The sequence below is a fragment of the Anguilla rostrata genome, chromosome 1 (genome assembly GCF_018555375.3).
Source record: "Anguilla rostrata isolate EN2019 chromosome 1, ASM1855537v3, whole genome shotgun sequence".
NCBI classification, from domain to species: domain Eukaryota; kingdom Metazoa; phylum Chordata; class Actinopteri; order Anguilliformes; family Anguillidae; genus Anguilla; species Anguilla rostrata.
This window is the reverse complement of record NC_057933.1, coordinates 23,862,928-23,883,008: the sequence shown is the minus strand read 5'-3', so window position 1 is coordinate 23,883,008 and position 20,081 is coordinate 23,862,928. Positions and strand designations below refer to the sequence as shown.

General features: G+C 43.4%; 2 protein-coding genes and 1 long non-coding RNA gene across 5 annotated transcripts; 1 reads left to right on the top strand and 2 right to left on the bottom strand.

The window, feature by feature from the left end:
* Positions 1-4,632: 4,632 nt before the first annotated feature.
* Positions 4,633-12,963, bottom strand: bmp2a (bone morphogenetic protein 2a). 2 transcript variants are annotated; one of them, XM_064330898.1, is made up of 3 exons: positions 12,079-12,963; positions 11,071-11,440; positions 4,633-7,310 (listed from the first exon to the last, which is right to left on the bottom strand). In XM_064330898.1, exons 2-3 carry the CDS (start codon positions 11,426-11,428, stop codon positions 6,436-6,438), a joined length of 1,233 nt encoding a protein of 410 aa, XP_064186968.1. In that variant the 5' UTR covers positions 11,429-11,440; positions 12,079-12,963; the 3' UTR covers positions 4,633-6,435. The 2 variants fall into 2 exon arrangements, with proteins under 2 accessions (XP_064186968.1, XP_064186976.1); XM_064330906.1 differs by having other exon boundaries at positions 11,071-11,435.
* LOC135252630 (uncharacterized) lies at positions 11,436-14,856 on the top strand. Its single transcript, XR_010329442.1, has 2 exons — positions 11,436-11,717; positions 12,041-14,856. It is a non-coding gene; the product is annotated as an uncharacterized LOC135252630 (long non-coding RNA).
* On the bottom strand, positions 14,380-16,162 carry gdf3 (growth differentiation factor 3). Of its 2 annotated transcripts, none has more exons than XM_064330931.1 (2): positions 15,576-16,162; positions 14,380-15,321 (listed from the first exon to the last, which is right to left on the bottom strand). In XM_064330931.1, the coding sequence occupies exons 1-2, from the start codon at positions 15,700-15,702 to the stop codon at positions 14,456-14,458; spliced, it is 993 nt and encodes a 330-aa protein (XP_064187001.1). In that variant the 5' UTR covers positions 15,703-16,162; the 3' UTR covers positions 14,380-14,455. The 2 variants fall into 2 exon arrangements, with proteins under 2 accessions (XP_064187001.1, XP_064186991.1); XM_064330921.1 differs by having other exon boundaries at positions 15,637-16,158.
* Between the last annotated feature and the right edge of the window lie 3,919 nt (positions 16,163-20,081).

Genomic DNA, 20,081 nt, shown 5'->3' with positions numbered 1-20,081 from the left:
GCCTCCCTCCCTGAGGCCCAGTAGAGCAGACACTCCCTTGGCTGAAGCTGTGTACCAGCCCAATCCACAGCCGTCTCTCCATCAGCTCAGGAGAATAAGCACCAGCAGCACTTACAAGCCCTGGGGGCTCACACTTTTAATGAACCAACAGGATGATGTCACCTTCCAAGGACCCCATTGGCCCACAACAGTCAAGCAGCTGAGCAATAGTATGATTCCCGATGGGACATCTTCAAAATAATCTCTCTTATTTGAGAATTACAGAAGGGCAAACACGGCAGCGATAACTAGCATCCAAGGGTTCTACACCACCGAGAAGGACAGGACAATTTTACTCGGAGTATCCCAGGAAGACAGCAGCAGTTTGGAAACTCCACGACGGTGAACACACAATGCCTGCAAGCCCTTTTAAAAACACCTTTCTGTCATTCCTCCCCATTTCAGCGCGCGGGGAGACGAACCTGCCGTAGCCTTAGACATGACCAAACAGGGCTGCTGAAATATTTCTGTGGAAATGGCCCTGACTCACCGGCCTCCTCAGACTGATTAATGGTTAGCCCGTGCTTCAAGGATGCTATTTCAAAGGTTACGTATTAAAATAAATAAATGGCGGTAAGGGACGATCCCACAGGCTGTGTCACGGGCAGTCCGGGAGAGCCTCGGTAATTACCTGAGGCTGTTTCTGCAGCTGGGGACGTCGCTAAGAAAACAGGCGGCAACATCACCGCTCCTGGAATGTAAACAAGTGCCCACTTAAGTCTTCTCGGCGAGCGTGGAGCAGCCACTGGGGAGGAGCGCGGCACAGCAGAGATAACCAGTAACGCGGCACAGAGACACCGAGGATGAGCAATTACGTCCCTCCCTCAACCCTCGACTCCGCTTGTTTTCTCGCATGTATTTCAGTCCTCCACCCACGACAGGTTGACGGTCTTTTTTGTCAAGCCGTGTGTCGAACACCACCCAAACCATGCACCTCGATAAAGTAAATACGACTAATTAAACACAGGTTGACAATTGAAAATTCAGTCTGGTTATTGAGGACCGAGGACATGTAGTATGGTCCTGGTTAATTAAATACATGGAGCGTTATCTTTTTTTAACTGTAGAGGGGATGTTAGTAAAATAGCAAAAAAACTATAGTAGTTTAAAAAAATTTGCGGCTGGGGTATATACAAAAATGATAAATTCTAAAACATTTGGAAAGTGGTGAATGTTAAGTACTGTTAAATTGAAGATTCAAGGTTGTAAACTCCGCAACTCACATCTTTCTGCATCAACAGAGTTCATTACAACAGATAAGTAATTATTGTTCAACCTTTGAAGTAAAGAAATATTTCTTTAGTTGTTTCTCAGAATTCACCCAGTGACATTGCAGTGCCCTTTTCTTGAGCCAATAATTAGTCATTGGCCAGCACATATCTGTATTTTCTGTTGAAACCTGGAATCAAGATTAGTGGGAGTTTGCCATGGTAGGTCTGTCCATTTGCATGGGATCAAAATTCCTGACATCCTTAAGACATTTGTAAGCTGACTGACAGAAATAGGGATTATTTTTGAGGTGATAAGAGTTGTGAAGTTCTCTGTAACTGAATGATTTGACAAATTGGTGGTTCATTGTTTTATCTGTGCTGTGTGACCAAGCCAGTCTATTCATTTGCCATCTGCAACTGAGGAGTAATTTGTGGCAGTAAGGCACAGCATATTAACAAGGATTATCAATCAGTTGTGATAGATATTTCTTGATCTATTACAGTAAATGTAAAACACAATTGTCAGACTCATCTGTTGATTGGAACTGTTCTGCCATTTATTACATACAGTACTTTTTTTTAAAAATGTGTGAAATTAGGGATTATCCACTTTCTTGGCAGAATACAAGCACTTAAAAACATCAGTGAAATCTTGAATGATACCCAACTTCTGCTCATGTCAGTCTTTTCCCCTGCTAACAGATGATTCCTCCTCAGTGATCTCATCACTGGGATTCACTTTTAACTTTTTTGACATTAACTGATGTTTGTTTGTTTGTTTGTTTGTTTTGAATTTTCAGTATATGGCAAAATACAGTTAGTTTTGCACTTATTTACTCAATGACATTTTTCGCATTGTGTACATGTTGCGTTCCATCCATGTTCGATTGAATTCCTTTTGCTTTTCCTATATCAGGTTAACTAATTGTTCTTTTAAATGTCACAACTAGACACTTAACTGTATAATCAGTGAATTAACTGTGCCGTCTGAGTGCCAACAGGGCCCAATGCCGGTGGCACACATTATAGAGGATTCAGGGACATGTTCTACCATCTGTTACAACGGGATAGAAAGAGAGCGGTGCGGCTAAGATATTTCCCTTTTTTCAAAATGACTTACGAATCTTTTCCTCTCTCTCTCCTACAGGCAGGTTCGGTCTGTCGCCATGGGAACCACACAAACCTAAAAGCCAACCATAAAAGTTGGGGGGTGATGAGGGAAAGCTGGGAGGTAATTCATAGGGGACCCTCCCTGGGGTCACGCAGAGGTGCGGGCAGGACCCCGTTAGTTATGGCCTGTGACAAATATTTCTCAGTGGTCCTGTCTGGTGTGGCGGGAACTGGCCAATGACCGTATGAATCAGAAATGGCCAGATTACTACAAGGCCAGTGGAGAGTGTGTGTGTGTGTGTGAGAGAGAGAGAGAGAGAGAGAGGAGGTAAAGAGCAAGAGAGAGAACAACATAGGATCATAGACCACAGTCCCTACACACTAGGCCTCTAATGGAAAGGTTTCACACTTCAGCAATAAAAACAAATCGCCGATCTCCCAGCAGTCCGGCCTTCTCAGGGAGTTAAAACCCAGGCCCTCGCTCTTCCGCTTAAGCCTGGTCAATGCCTATAGGAGACCCTCAGCCTCTTCCTCCCTCCTTCTCCCTGTCTCTCTCTCTCTTTCAGTAGGGCTAAGGCCTGGATTTCTGACTTTCATTAAGGGTTTGCAGTCGGAGCTGGTATTTAAGCCTTTCTCAGCTTCCCGAAGCCAATAAAAAAGGCAGCGATTGGCCGCCAGCTTCCACGTGCGGCCGGGCGGTTCAGGGTGTGTCCCCCCCCCCCCCCTCCCTGTGTTCGCGGTCAGGGCTCAGCGTGCGCAAATGCAGACCAGATGGGGTTCTGTTCAGAGCGGAGAGGAAAAGAGCAGGCCAGGGGACAAGCTCCCCCATTGCACCGGGGTTTTTGGGGGGCAGCAGTAGGTGCGCCTAACGTTCACGATGCCCCCCCCCCCCCGCCCCCCACAAACCCACCACTAGCCACACCCCAAAACAATTAGGGCCACGGAAGCGACACCATGCACCCCGAGAGCGGAGCCTCCAAATGAGGTCGATAAACCCAAAGTCATCTGAGAAATTTAACAGGAAACACGCCGGCCACATTGTACACAGATATAAAACAGGGGGCCAAAGGCCACCGGGGGGGAAGCCTTTTTAATAAGCCAAGCTGCAGTGAGACGGAGAAGACCCAGCCCTGGAACAGAGTCAAGGACACTAATTAGTTTGAGATGAGCATTTTCTCAAAGCTGTCATTACTGACCAGAGGAGATGGGCAGATGAAGAGTGTAATTATATGGAATTTAGATTCGGCTTTAGCCCTGTGAGGGAATGTAATTAATAGCTACGCTAACCGTTCCCATAGGGGTTTTGCGTGTGAAGCAAACAAAACAAGCATTCTTTCATCTCGCCGTTTATAAGAAGCTCGAGGGGGGTTGGGGGTTGGGGGTTTGGGGGTTTGGGGGGGGGGTTGCTGCTTTGATGAAGATCTGTGCATGTGCGCTTCACTGTCGTCCTCTCGTCGAGTCACCGCCAACCCCCGTTTCGGAGCAATTCGTCAACCAGTAAAAAATCTAATCGCGCCATTTCACGCGGAACACAAAGGAAGTATGGCGAGCGTTTGCCCTCGACGAATATTCTGCTGCGACCTGGCCAAGGCTTTTATGGGACAATTAAGACGTTATCTTTACTGCGTACAATAACGCTGATGGCTTACCGCCGCGCGCGCCGTGATTGGGCCCACATTCGGAATGTGGGTTGCCCCTAAACGGATCTTTTTTTTTTTTCCCCCGGTAGGGCGTGCCACTTCCTGTTTTGGGCTAACATCTGTAAGCCATAGAGTTCAATTTGTTTGAAGGAGATGTTAGTCATGCTGTCCATATGTTGCGCGGAGAGGCATGCCAGCACTATTTTTGGTCACATCCTAACATGAATTTTACATTTTCAACTCAAACGCTTCCAGATCAACGCATTAGCCCAGGAGCATGCAGAGTTAATTCTGAAATTAAAAACCAAATTGAAATAAAATACAGATTCTGAATTCAATCAAAAGCAGAGGAAACGGGTTGAGCACATCTACCGTGTGAACAAATACAAATGATCAAATTCAGCTTGAGCTCCGTAAGCAACAGATTAATTTTCAGATCTACCCCTGAAATGTTGTTGAAGGTTCCGTGAAAACGTTTCAGAAAGGCCACAGGAGTCCTCTGTGCAGACACAGAAAAACAGCAACTTTAAAGACTTTGTTTGCAAGCACATGCATGCACGCCGATGTAGCAATCATCATTCCAACACTCTGCAGCTTGCGCAAATCAAATAAACTTCTGTTTGGAGACAAAATCTTTTTGAAACAGTTTCTATATTGGTGTAAAGCATATGTCAACTTCTGGAATAAATAAATGACAACTGAGATTCATTCCACCTTCGGCAGGGGGTGAATAGGCAATAATCTGGTAAGCAGCGTTACACTGTGGAGCTTTCGCTCTGTGCTCACGGCAAGTCGGAGAAATGCCACCTAATTATCTGAGCGCTACCGCAGGGCTCTGAGCATATTACAACACAACACCATTAGGACAAAGGACAAAAAAAGAACAGTGGACATATGAGGTTGTACGGCAGAATAAATGCAAACAGCAGCTATACATGTTAGGTCTAATAAATAATACTCTACTTTGACTTCTAACTCCTAGTCACAACAGCAGTTTATTACCATGTCTGCTTTTAAAAGGCAGGAAGGACAGTCCTCCCTCCATTTTAATTTTTGCTTCATGCAGACAGAAAGAAATCAGACAGAGAAAGGCCACAGCTGTGAAAGCTCTGTGACAATGACTGAGGCTCCCTCCCCCCTAGTCCACGAAGGGGGAATCGCGAATGGCTCGAGAGTCAGCTGCCCTATTGACCGCGCCACACGTCCAGCCACCACGTCTGCTTCAGTCTCTCACCGTTCAATGTTTGAGATAAATATGAAGATGGGCAACGTTTGCTGGAATGTAGCAACTTTCACATGCCTGTTCAAGAGAGCAGCAATTTTCAACAATCAAACTGTTAAAGAGATAAACACTTATGAGTGAGATTATGCAACTATGCAAAATGCTAAGATTAACCTGGACCTATGACAGCAGGTTTTCTGTGTTCTCTTAAATTATGGACAAGAAGATAATAGAGTGTCTCTCATGAGCGAGCACACTCCTTATGACTGCACAGCTTGTTCAGCTCTTTCTGACTGTAAATATCCAGTATAATGAATCAGTAAATTAAATTATAGGTTACCTTGTGGCTGCAGGGCTTCGTGTGAGAAGAATTAATAAATTAAGATCTCTAAAGTATATACTGGATTCTCTTGAAAAAGTCACACACGTGTGTACGCACACACAAACACACACAGACACACACACAGACATGCTAGAATGTATTAGCTATTTTCCTGAGTGTTCAGTATGAGTGATCTCTCACATACTGTAGCTTCTCGGTAAAGGAAATTCACATTCATGTTGATTCCAAGAACTTGTTCCACACCTCTCCACCATAATGCTCCAGCATGAAGGAGCCTCTCCCAAAATCACTTCCCTTATTCTCCTAAAAAAATGACGTTGTGAATTTTAAACCGATGGACTAGTGTTTGATAACACTGTTTGGAATGTGACTGGAGGATCTGGCCATTTGACAAAACAGAAGCTGCTGAATGCCTATAAGGTAAAGCATGATAAATTATAAAAAGAATCCCCCTCTGCCATTTTCTAATCTAAAATCCAAAATCTTCTGTTTAAAAGAAACAGACATCTATACTTCAGACACGGAGATTATGTATATACCCTATATTTTCTCAAGGTTACACATAAATAGATATCAGCTATTTACTAAAACAGTGGTTATATTAGAAATAAATACAAAATATGATTCTGAGAAATATACTTCATGTGCAGGTCAGTACCATTTAAAAATGTACATCAGACATACATTTAAATGAATAACTTTGTTTAAAATATTTATTTTCCCAACTTTATGGTAGACAAATAGATTTATTTATATTTATATATATATATACTTTATTCAAAATATCTATTTTTTCTTCAATATAAATAAAGTCTTTATTGGGAAATAGTTTTCCGTATGAGTCTGTGAGTATGTTGGTGAGTTTGTGGTTCACCGGCAGCCACAGCCCTCCACCACCATGTCCTGGTAGTTTTTGAGGATCACCTTCTCGTACTCGTCCAGGTAGAGCAGCGATATGGGGCTGAGCTCGGTGGGGACGCAGCAGGCCCTGGGGATGTTGGTGTTGACCGAGTTGACCAGAGTCTGCACGATGGCGTGATTGGTGGAGTTGAGGTGGTCGGCCAGCGGGAACGGGCACTCCCCGTGGCAGTAGAAGGCGTGGTACCCGGGCGGGGCCACGATCCAGTCATTCCAGCCCACGTCGCTGAAGTCCACGTACAGCGAGTGCCGCCGGCAGTTGGCCCTCTGCTTCTTCCGCTGCTTGGCGCGCGCCTGCCGCTTCTCCCGCCGGTGGAGGAGGGCGTGGCCCTTCCCGTCGTGACTGAAAGTCACCAGCAGAGGCCGCACCTGAGGCCAGGTGTCCTCCTCCTGGTGCAGCGACCTGCTGACCCGCACGTGATGCCTGCCGTCCTGCCCCTCCTCGTCCAGGTGCAACACCTCCACTGCCAAGCCGTGATTGCCCTGCCCCCGGGCGGTCCACCGGGACACGGCCGGGCTCACGTCGAAGCTCTCCCAATCACTTTGCCACTGCTGCACCAGCCGCGTGTCCAGCAGCCGCGTGATTGGCTCCTTGAAGGAGGAGGAAGAGGAGGAGGAAGAAGCAGGCTTAAAGATCTCATAGACGTTTATGCGGTGGAGGCCGGTGCTGCTGTTGGTGGCAGCAGTGTCCGTCGGACTCGTCACCCCGTCACGGAAGATCCGGAGCTCAGCGGAGGTGACGAGCTCCTCACCAGGGATGGATGTGACGTTGAAATGAAAATGCTGTGTTGTTTTTCCCCTCAGACTTGAGAGGACCTCCATGGACTCTGATGGAAAAAGGAGGACACACGGTTACTAGAGCTAGGGCACTATGTTACAGCTTAGACGCACACTCGCACACACACACACTATATGACCAAAAGTATCTGGACACCCCTTGGTCTGAGACTGTTTTTCATGGTTTGGGCTCGGCCCCTTCGTTCCAGTGAAGACAAATCTTAATGCAATGACATTCTAGACGGTTCTGTGCTTCCAACTTTATGACAAAAGGTCATAGTTTCAGCATGACAATAGCCCTGGGCACACAGTGGGGTCCATATAGAAATGGTTTTGTTGAGTTTGGTGTGGATGAACTTGACTGGCCTGCAAAAAGCCCTGACCTCAACCCCATTCAACACCATTGGGATCAATTGGAAAGCCAACAGCGAGCCAGGCCTAATCGCCCAATCAGTGCCCGACCTCACTAATGCTCTTCTGGCTGAATGGAAGCAAATCCCTGCAGGAATGCTCCAAGATCTAGTATAAAGTCTTCCCAAAAGAGTGGAGATTGTTATAGCAGCAAAGGGTGGACCAACTCATAATATAATTTTGGGTGAGATGTTGAATGTCAGGTGTCCACATACTTTTGGTCATGTAGTGTACATTTACTGCCCAATATCACCATATCAACACATACTGTATACGACTACATAAACTGACACAACATGATATATGGACCCATATCTCCACACATGTTAGTCAGTGGGTGTGTAACTTGAAGCTTGCAGGTGCACAGCTGTTGTATCCTTGCACAAGGTACTTCACCTGAATCACTCTAGCAAATTTCCAGCAATATACACACATTTATGACCCTTAAGTGGCCTAATAAGGATGTTTGCCAAGCAAATAAACAATGAATAACACAGTAATTATCTCACAAAGAAGAAGATAACGGCATCACGGTGTGACCACCCCCTGGAACCAAGTTGCTGCTGGAAGTGGCATTCAACTGAGATCCTGACTCTCCCCTGACACTCATCACACCTAGTAGAGGGCTCCCTGGTGGCCAGGCTAAATTCCCAATCAGGCTCTCTTGACCTGCCACCTAATCATCCCCCAGTTTAATTTGCTAAAAAATTGTTCTCTCCCTCTCCACCTCAGCATGATGAGCATTCTAGGGCAAAATGGCTGCTGTCCATCACCCAGGTGGGTACTACACACTGGTGGTGGTTGAGGTGAGTTTTCCCCTTATTGCTGAAAAGTGCTTTGAATGTGATAAAATAACTATATACATGCAAGGAATTATTATTCTTATTATTAAGTTGCAGTAGTGTCAGGCAACCAATTTAACCATGTCAGCGACAGCCTGCTAGGCCAATATCTTAACTGAGTCTGTGATAACCTGGTAGACCAAGATCGCACTGTGTCAGCAATAGCCTGCCATGCCAAGATCTAAACTTCTCAGTAACAGCCTCTGACCAAGATCTTAGCTGTGTAAGTGACAACCTCTCAGTCAAAGATTTTAGCTGTGTCAGCCATAGCCTGCCAGGCCAAGATATGTCTGTATTTGCACACCCCTGACTTCTGTTCCTGTCTTAAGCTGTCATGGGATGTCTATGAACGTTCAGTGGACATTGAGAGGATAACTGTTGTTAATTCAGCTCAGGGGACACACCGTATTTTTCCAGCAATAGAGGCTGGAGCTGTCCCGTCATTCTCTTCTCAAAATCACAAATGTGGTTTCCGCGCCGATTTTGATCATGACTATGAAGGGCCATGGTTCAGTCATAATTACCACTTTTCCTAAATTGCATATCATCGAGTGGATGATTCATAAAGCAAAAATTCAATGGGAAGAGTCACACCAAGCGAACACAATTAAATTGTTTAGATCACATTGTTGAATGACATCACAGCTGATCCTTCTTTAAATTCTCAAAGGACATACATGCCGGTGACATTTGGAACATAAATATTTGGCATTAGCAACTGTTCAGTCAAGCAAATGAAGCCAGTTTAATTAAAGACATTGCTGCCCTGCTCTATGACTCAGATGAAAAACTTCTCAGAACATTAAATTTAACATTTACACAGTGGACTAACACCTTCCACTCAATTTATCTACATCTTTCCCGAGCTTCTAAAAATAATTCTGGTTCAGTTCATCTTTGTTGTCAGTAATTAGCCAATTACATACATAAATTCAGTAAAAAAATAACAGACACAAAAATACTGAGTGAAATCATGCGAAATACCAAGAAATGCACAGGTGTAACACTGAAACCAACATCTTTGGAGAAACCAAGCTGTTAAAGAGATATCATTATGATCAAAACCATGACAAACAAATGCTCAGCCTTAACTGATTTTAAAATTCAACTGCATACTTTTACTATAATATTTTACTTCAGGAAAGACCTTGAAAGGTCTTACAGTATGTCCTCTTCTTTTCTGAGCTGAACAGGCTGTACTGCTCGTCTGGTAATACCAGGCCTCTGAATCTGAAACAGCGTGCACCTCTCACTCTTTTCACCGACATGGGCTATACAAAGGAATTGTTCTTAGAACATGCTCAAGCTTGCTTTGACTCGTAAAAGGCAGATTGCATATGAGTTTATCAGTACGCTGGTGTATCGTATTATAGCCAACAAGAGATCATATCTAATTAAGTCATGTAGTTTGGTAAGTTATTGGCAAAGTGTTCTGTAGTTGATTTTATGTCGTACAGCGCACATTTCCATAAAGACATGAAGCTGGTATAAGTTACTTATTGTGAGACTATGTTCTGTTCTATTACTGACAATGTAAAGATAAAAACACATGTTTGCCTTTCAGATAAAACAAATTATTGACAGTCTAACGTGTCAAATGATTTGAGCTGATTAAATTCAGTGAATTGTTCTTCAGTTTCTTTTTATTCTTAACATTAAAATTCAATTTGAGATATGACACTGGATTCAGATCTGAGAGTAGTTTCTTCAGACAAACAAAAATGTCATAATATCCAAAAAACTTTTCCCCAAGTGATTTAATTGCCCTATTTACGTTGCTACAAATTCTTTTCTAAAGCACGCATCTGCTGCATGAATCACCAAATGCAATACCCTAGGGCCTTAACGTTAACACACTGCTGCTATTTTCAGATTGCAGGTAATTGCAGGGGGTTGTTACCTTGAACAGCAAGGCGCTCCACCAACCATCGCAGTCAATTCTTCAACATAAAGGCAAAATGATTATAAAACAGTTGGCTAGGAGCCAAATCTGCCTTTCCGTTCCAGGCCCAGTCAAAAGTGTACTTGTAGCAATTCAAACGGAAAACCGTATTATCCTGTAGCAGTAGGGCTCAAAGTCTGTTATCCACATTTTTTTTTTATTAAAAAGCGAAAAATGTTACATCCCCAGCTTCAACGCACACGTAAACACGCGGTCTGACACAGAGACACGCGGGCACAAACACACTAGTTTATGTTGTTAAATAATTTCAAAGTTTAAGACCGAGTTTAGCTTGTAGCCTACAGGTGATGTCACTCATGTAAAGAGGTAGGTCAAATATTTCTCGCAGGTACGGGGACAACTTCCTGATTTCTGTGGCAGTATAAAAGGAGTACAATGCGTCTGGATATATTGTACCGATGATCACGTAGGCAATCACAATTTCCGCATTATAGACTATCTGTCAACTCGTAACAGAGTCCATGCATTTTGGGAATACGCGGGCGTGTGTGCGTGTCACTGTAGCCTACTTACATCGTTCGAACTATTCTAACCCAGAGCATTTACCAACAGCGAAGCTTACTCAGAGGACTATTGGTTCAGTTAGTATCTTACCTTCATGGTGGAAACTCCTAATTGTGTTTGCCCTGCTAGCGGAGCGCTCGGACTGTTTTCCGACTGGAGTTCTGGTTCGGCTGGGGTTATGGTCCCCGTTCTCAGCGTGCATGTGGTACAGATCCACCATATACTGGGGTACCACGGCAGCCTTGCTCGGGGTCGGTCTCCGCTTCAGTCCGAACATGTTGAGCAGGCGAAGCTCAAAATCGTTGAGTATATCGTCCGACAGCGGTGGGCTTTGTCGCCCCGATTCGCTGTATCTCCGTCTGCCAACCTCGGGGATAAGTCCGATCGAACCTTCCAGTAGCACCTGACCGAGTAGCAGGACCATAAGTGTACGGACGCCGGAGACCATGGTCAATCTGTGCTGGAGAGAGGAGAGCTGTGCGTCAGTATGCAGCACCGCTGTTACATTCGGCACCGCTTAAGTGTAGGATGTTTACCGCAAGTTATGGCCATGAATGCTGTAACATATTCTGTAATTTCCTTTCCAGCGGAAGGATTTAATGCAAGAGGGTCAAATTGGATACGCTGCACTTTGAAGTAGCCTAAAGAACAAATCGAGAGGTTCGGGAAATACATTACCTCTGCTTACGATAACTACACCGATAGAACAGTCCAACAGAAATGTGAGAATTGAGAATGTTAGTAATAAAAATTGAGAGTTGAACGAAAAGGACAACTTTAACGACGCCAAAGACATTACATAAAAGGAGAATAGAAAACACTAACATTCAGATGTGTGGTGGAAGTACATAAATATATGTACTCCAAGCCTTATGAACACAACTACATAAAACAAACTACTGCGCAAAACACAAAAATTATTTGTCAGCATAAATACTAGGATAGCTGCACGTGTAGCTTCGTAAGATTTTTGAAAGGTAAGGCACTGTCAGGACAAAGATTAGATCACATAACTATGGGGAGGAAAACAGGTGTTAAATGTAATGCTCTCTCTCCACAGGCAATGCAAACATCAACAGTAAGAAGAAAAACGGCTACCTTTGGAGAAAGGGTCGATCGACTAAGAAGCACTCTCTGACGTGTCCATCGAAACTTTCAACATGGAAAAGGGAAATAGCCTTTTATATCCTTTTTCTTTTGTATCCAAAAATGCGCTCCTTAAGGAAATCACCCTATTGGGCTGTGTCAGGATACTATGGGATCATTTTCAGCGACTTCTTCAGATGCCCTTTGCAGCCTTGCTCGTAGGTGACTCCTGAACAAGGGCCAGGTATTAGGATAAAGTCCAGGCGGACCAAACTCTCTCCGTTAGTCTGCAATCTGTAGATGTCGGCGCGTTTAGCTTGTTTCCATTACGGACTCATGTCCTTGGAACAGCGAATGTGTTATGCGTTTGCTGTTACCTAGCTATAAGGAAGCGCTTTCCTCGATAGTAGTTCCTGCTTTGCCGTCCAGCGCCTTCCACATTAGTTAGAGTCGTTCCACGCAGCATTTCTGCAGAAAAAAGAAAGTGTCCACAATTCTCTCCGTGCTCATATTCTCAGTTGTAGACTTAGCTGTAAATATCACTCGAGTTTGCCCAGAGGGGAATTATGTATGAAGCTGTCTGCGTTTAAATCGACTACTTTCGAAATGTATCAAAACCCGACATTTCGAATGCTGACAATTACTCGTCTCTCTAAATTCTACACCTTCAGCTTACTGGTGCGTCTTCAGAACTGTCCACCAAGGTTCAGTGCGATCGATCTGGTACGAGCCTCATCTTTTTTCTAATGCGTTTTGTTGGCCCATGACGTCACGGACGCAAAACGTCAATCGTTGAAGCGAAGGCACCTCCTGTACTCTGGCCTTCCCTACCACTGCACGTGAGGTAAAAGAACGACAGCATTGCACGCGAATTTTTGACATTTAACTTGTTGCTTCTTTTACGGTGACCGGGAACAATGTAACCGATCAAATACATAAGAGATAACACTATTTGCTTGGGTCTGCATTAATACAGTGATACGTGCATCAACACATTTAAATAGTCAAAGAAACTAATCAACGCTTTTCTGTTCAAACCATGGCCGCCCACTTCGCATTATTATACATATGTCTATTTAAATTATTACAGCTGATCTATTAACTTTCTTTTTAGAAAGATTATTTTGCTTAAAAACTTTGGAGTTACACGGTCGTGCTAAACGTCGAAACTTGTCAATAAAAGTCTGTGAAGACAATGTGGGTTTGCCTGCTTTGGTGCTAGAATTTGGGTTCAGCAGAAAATATAGAAAATTAGATGCAGTGCGCCAACATGCGGAGGAATTATGGAACTGGCGTGTTCTTCTGAAAGGCACGGAGTATTGTTTATTAACGGTCTTTTACTGAAAGTAAAGTAAAACACGAATCTTTCCACGAACCAGATAGCTAGAGAATAATATACTACAAATATCTCTAGCCAGTTTGCCAACTTGGGCACATTTTGCCTACTATCTGGAGTGTATTTAGCAGTAAGTAAAATTTACCTACAACTAATTTTGACCCATGATCATTTGTCTGGCTGGCTGGCAGATCTCAAACTGAAAACTCTTCTGTAACTTAAGTGCCTTCAAGAATTAAAAACCTCAAGTTCCTTCAGTCTTCTCCATACTTCTTCAAAGAGCTTCAAAAGCCTGATGTGGTCTGATAAATGCATTCTAGAAAATGAAATGCATATACTGTACAAAAATGTTCACGTTTATCCTTTTTGCAGCCTGTTGCACAAGTGTTTTAAATTCTGTGAGCGTTCAGTACCTCTTATAACCTGAAGTGTTTATGCCAACCCTGTACAAGTTTGCACTTGGCAAATAAAATATTGCATTGAACTTTTCTGCCAAAAAACAGAATGATCCAGCTTCATGAATAAATTCATTTCATAAAATATGTAATACTTATTGATCTACTGACAGTGGAACAGTCCTCCTATTGAAATGTTCAGCAGGGAGAGCCAGTCCTGCTGCATATCCTATTCATGAGAGCATGCTTCCCCCATTTTTAAACACAGCTGCTGAAGCAGACATCATTGCCTGGTTTCTTTTCCATGCAAGCAATGAACTTTAACGACTAAACATTCTTGCAGAAACTTAAAATTAAAGAGCAGCAAGCTGCAACTGTCAGGGTGAACCTACCGTGAGCATCAGGAACAGAAAGCCAAAAAGCACCAAAGCATGGACTCAATCTTCTACAAACAGTTCTTTTAAAAATATTTTTAAAAATTAACCGTTAACCCGTCCTCTAACATACATAGAATTTGGACACCAAGTCAGGGTTATAAAACTTACATTTACAGTTAAATAGTAAAGTAAAATAAAGATGAAATTACATTTTAAAAGACAAAGTTTATTTCTTTATAACACAACAGTAGAGATAAAAATGGACATTCATTCAATGTTCTTCATCTACAGCCACACTCATCCACAATCATGTCCTCGTAGTGGCGCAGGACCACATTGTCATTGTTGTCGTAATACAGCATTGAGATGGGGGAGAGTTTTATGGGCACGCAGCAGGGCTGGGGGGTCCCCACAGAGTCCAAAGAGTGGACGAGGGTCTGTAGGATGGCATGGTTGGTCCCGTTCAGGCTCTCGCTCAGGGGGAAGGGGCACTCCCCGTGGCAGTAATTGGCCATGTACCCCTGGGGAGCGATGATCCAGTCCTGCCAGCCCACGTCCTTGAAGTCGATGTAGAGCCGACGGGGTTTGCACACGTTGCTGGGCGTCACGGGGAGGTAGAGCGCACTCCTCCGCCGCCTGGACCTGCACTGCAGGGGATTGAGGGACACCACCACCAGCGAGGCGCGAAAGTCCGGGAGGGAGGCGTGGAACTCTGGGAACGCCGCGCCGACGTGATGCGGGGACACAACGTTCTGGGTGAGGCGAGTGGCAGCAGCGGCGGTTGCGTCTGGGCGCAGCGCTAGCACCAGGCCGTAGTTCCGGCCGGGTTTCCTCCACGCCTTCACCACGTCGGTCAGGCTCAGTGCGATGGACCCCGGGGTCAGCCGGATTGACTGGGACAGCAGGAGCTTCCGGGTCATTTCTGGGGAGATGCCCTTCAGAGTGGCCTTCAGAACCTTCCAGAGGGACATGCTGTAGACCTCCTGTTCCCTGGCACGAGGTGACAGGGGGTGGAAGTCCTGCTGGAGTCTTATTTCCAACTGGGCAAATGTCAGCTGTTCAGCCGTCTCCAGTGCAGATACGTTGAAGAAGAGAAGCTTCTCTACACAGCCTGGACAGAGATCACTGGACACAGAGAGCATCCTCCCTGTTAAAACAAGACATTTGGATCAGCCAGAAATCCTAAACGTGAATGTAACCTAAGACAGTAATTTTTAACAAACTTGCATGTTGAGACATGACATGATAAAAGGAACGGCATAGGTTTTGTGCATGAAACCTCATGTCAGTTCTACATTTAGCATCTGATTTGAGAGGTGTGATTTTCTAATCCTCAACCTCCACAAAGATAACGCGAACCGGTTATCATAAACAACGACAACCTGGAGGCTTATGCAATACCTGCAGAGTGCCACAACAATACTTTTTCCAACAGGGTGGTGGAGCCAGCGGAAAAGCCCACCTTGATCTTGAACAAATCGCACAATATTTCCTCGAACTCCAAACTCAGACACAGTGCAGGGGTCATTATCCTGAGCAGAGAACTCTGGCATTTTGGTCCCCTTGAAGATTTTCCAGAGCAAGGAAGGCACCGGGAACTGGGCTGCCGGTTTGGGTCGACTTGTCAGCCCCAGCGAACTTAAAAACAAACGTTCCTGCAGATTTTCCTTATGGCATAAACAAGCCATGCAAAGGCTTAAGAGAAGAGTAAAACGTATGACTTCAGAATTTAAAACTGCCATAATTCTCCCACCCTCTGAAAATCCTTGCTAAAACAATACTGGCCTGAGTATAGTGGTCTGAGTTTCTACCACAGCTGATATTCATCACTTAAAAAGAGGTATACACATCTTGCTGGTGATTGATTATCACATGTCTCCTAGCTGGATTGGGATTTCTCCTTTAATTTGCTAACTGACAATCAATTTTGACGATAAATCAATTTTGATTTTTTTTTTTAATGGGGTGGAGTGAGATCAGGGCCCTGTCCAAATGCTCTGAAATAGCACCCTCCTTCACCTCCCTCAAAATAGTTTGTGAATTCACTAATTATAAAGTGACTACTGATTGACTAGGTATGGCTTCTGCCATATTGCTTTCACCTGTCCATGCTCTATAGATCAGGTGAAAAAAGGAAATCTGCTAATTGTGTTGAGTGAATGTAGCATTGAAGGGAAGCAGAGTAAAGCAGAAAAAAAACTAGGTAGTTGTCACACGTTCTGCATTTAGGATTGCGTGGTGACTTTGCTTCTTCATCAACCGGTCAATCAATCAGGTCTACATAATATGCCCCCCTTTATTGACAAAGCTAAATTAACAGCTCATTGGTGATGGAAATTGATATTTCAGCTGGAACTAAAACCAGCCTACGCAGGGGTCCCCAGACAACACTACATGCTGCATCAGGGGTCTTCAGCTCTGGCAACGGAGAGCTGTAAAATCAGCAACTATTTCAGATACAATAAACCAGAGTCTAACAGTCATAGTGTAATTAACTGCTGTAGTTAACTGCATTAATTGATAATTTAAGGACTGAGTTACAATGAGACCTGCGGCTCCAGTAGTTGTCCAGGACTTGGGTTGCACACCCCTATGCTGCGTACTGAACAGCAGCTAATCAAATAATGTGCTACTATGAGCTTGCTAAATATGAGCTTGAGGCACAAAGTGGGATAACAGAACAGAGGAATGACAAGCAACAGGTGGAAAAATTTTACAGAAGAGAAATGGACTTGGAAATAATCCTTAAGTGTGTAGTTTGCAAAAGCACCTGATTTTACAAAGATATCAAGCTTGAGGTGGTGTCCTCAAGCTTTGATGGATGTTTGCCATCTAGCGGCGAACAGTAGTACTGCCATTGTCAGGTCAGTGACTCGTGAATTCATATTGTCTTGGACAGTGGTAACAAACTTTTCCTGGAGATCTACCGTCGTATAGGTTTTCATTCCGACCCTAACAAAGCACACCTCATTCAACAGTTAGATATCTTGTTGAGCAGCTAATTACTAGAATCAGATGTGCCAAATTAAGGTTGAAATGAAAACCAACAGAATCGTAGATCTCCGGGAACAGGGCTGGTTACCACTCGTCTAGGAGCTCTTTATTTCCGGATGCAAGTCAGCTTTACCTGAATTCTTATTAAATTAATTCATTGAATTCTCACTGAATTTAGGTCTTGTAGTCGTTTTCTGGTAAAAAAAAAAAAAAAAAAAGATTTGAATTATTTTACCATCAATTTTAGAAAATGTATTCAAATTTTTTGCAGAGACAATTTAAATGCTACTATTTCCCCCTGCCGCCCCAGCTTTATGAATGCGTCCAAGGTCCTACTACTGTGTGTATAAAAACATCGTGCTTCTTTCCAAGACTAATATCCCTGTAAAATAATGGTGTTCTTCTTTTCTTGAGTAATGCATCACTGTAGGAACTCTGCTTCTCTCTCCTAGAATACATTTTTTTATATGAAGAGAAACTTTTGTGCTCACCAAAGCCTGTGTCAAATAAAAACAGACACAACATTAGAATACCTCCCATATTTTCCTGCACTCAACATAGACACCCCTGCCAGTAATCTCTCATCCTGGAAAAAAGGACAGTGTGCATCTATCTGTTTAGCCATTTTGGGATTACCCCTAACCTGATGATAGAAGCAGGGCTCCGCTTTGGCTGCGTACAGTGCTCCCTGGCTTTCCACCTGCTTTTCCAACTGGCTGGCTTTCCTGAGGTCTGGAAACACTACAACCTTTGCCAGTAAAAGTAAAATAAATAATGAAATTAAACAACTTATTTCCACCTCCCCTTAATCTTACATTTCTGATCACGTTTCATTCCATGTTGCACCTTTTGTTTTGTGGGTTTAATAAGCAGTGCTACAGCACTAGGTCTCCCATAAAAAATTTTTTTTAAAACATGCACTGTGTGGGTTTTACGGCTTAACAGAGAACTGAGAACCAGATAACTGGTACGTACACACAGAGATGGTGGAAATGAAATAAAATGGCGATGGTGATTTTTATCATTCCTGAGGTTTCTTAACTCAACACCGCTGCATCTGCGTGTTGCGAGGCGAGCGAGCGACTTCTCATCAGAAACATTCCAGCCGTCAGTCAGAGAGGCCTGACGAAGCTCTGCAGATTGCTCCATTTACCTGTGCTGCTGCTAACAGCTATTTGGCTGGGTCCTGGGCCTGCATTCCACCGGTGAAGTGCAGAGTATTAAAGCGACCAGTGGGAAGAACGGGGTCTTAACTGTGCTCACAGCAGACATCGATGTCTTCAAAACAAGCACCATCACTATGAATCCCGTTTTACTGTTCGCATTAAAATCGCATGGTGCCATTGCAACCAGTTCTCTAACCAAGTCATTTATTCATTCCAAGATTAAAGAGCTACACATAGGTCGTCTCGTGTGATTTTATTTAAATGATGCTATTGTTAGCTATGCTTCCACTGAAGTGTTAAGGCAATTTTACTGTTTCCTGCGAAATATGTTTTGAGCCTGTGATATCCCATGGGTGGCCAGGAAGTAATGGTGAAAAATTACTATAGAGTGGATTTTAGTCGTCAATGTGCGGTAGGTTGTCAATGCAACTGCAGTTTGCTATAAGTGACTTTACAGTAATACACATTATGCTTCAGCTTTAACTGACTGGCATCAATAGTTTCATAATTCCACAATAGAAATTTGTTAATGTTAATGTGGACACAGCTTAAAATTTTATTGTATTTAAGGGGAATGTGCACACTATATAAAATCCCTTGATGCGGAGTCCTGGTGGACAGTGGGACAGTGCTACTGGATTATGTAAAGAAAATGGAGGAATGTCACTCTGAGTTTGCTGTCACTGAGATGACAAAGAGTTGCAAAAAGTCAAAACTCATAATACAGCATTATCCCCAGTGTCACCGGGCAGTAATGATTAAATTAAACAATACTATGTTTTCAGGGACTTCCCAGTAATGATACCTTGCCTTTCAAATTACTGTACCATATGGGCAAAGTTCCCAGATTTCATAATCTGTGGGTTATATGATGTGGATGAAAACTGTAATACATTCATTTTTGGTGACATGTCCACCTCCGGTTTAAAGACTGTATCAATATAAAGTCAAAGAGTTAACAGGCTGTATAAAGAGAAATGCCCTGAAACAAACTATTGTTTTCCTAACCACAACTGTAGCTCTGATAAGATCTTGCTAGGGGTCACGCATATTTTGTTCCTGCAGCGTAATGATTTGGAACTTGATATGCTTTACACATGAACAGGCATAGTTGTACATGATGAGTCACTGGTGTTAATTGGTATTTTTATATCTAAACAAGCCTCGGTAACATAATCATACCTTTATGTAATGGAGCCGCTTTGCGTGGTGAGGTTTTCGGCCTCATTTGAATTAGTTTCATGGACACGGTGAATAGTTGTCTGGAACAAATTTACTGCAATACCACAGCAAAGGATTTCATGTCCTTATGTTTCACTTACTATGATAATTTATGCAGGTGAAACAGGCACACTGTTGTCTCATGAAGTGGGATCATAAAGCAACAAAAAAAGACTATTCTCTCACATCTCTGCTTATGATTAATAATTCTGTTTTTCTATATTTATTAAATATATTCATCACAATCAGGACACGATCATTTGGATAAACAACATTGGCAAAAACATGATTGACTGGTGCATACTGTTGGGTGTCCTCTGTATAAACGAATGCACTCTGTGAGTTATATCTAAATAATGTATTGCTGTAGCTAACTGTAATTCACCATCCTGTTTGCTTTGATCACAAATCAAAGTGATTTTATTTCTTATTATTGGTTCAAACAAGTCATGTAGCACTGTTGCTCTATTCAATCGGCCTCACTCTCAACCCAACCAACATGGCAACTCATTTTACAGAAGCTAAG

Excerpts from the sequence above, each read along its gene's own strand:
- bmp2a (XM_064330898.1), bottom strand. The coding sequence starts at position 11,428 with ATGGTCTCCGGCGTCCGTACACTTATGGTCCTGCTACTCGGTCAGGTG. Across the intron at positions 7,311-11,070 it reads TAGGAGTTTCCACCATGAAG|AGTCCATGGAGGTCCTCTCA; the intron begins GTAAGATACTAA and ends TTTTTCCATCAG.
- gdf3 (XM_064330921.1), bottom strand. The coding sequence starts at position 15,916 with ATGGCAGTTTTAAATTCTGAAGTCATACGTTTTACTCTTCTCTTAAGC. Across the intron at positions 15,322-15,636 it reads GCGATTTGTTCAAGATCAAG|GGAGGATGCTCTCTGTGTCC; the intron begins GTGGGCTTTTCC and ends TTGTTTTAACAG.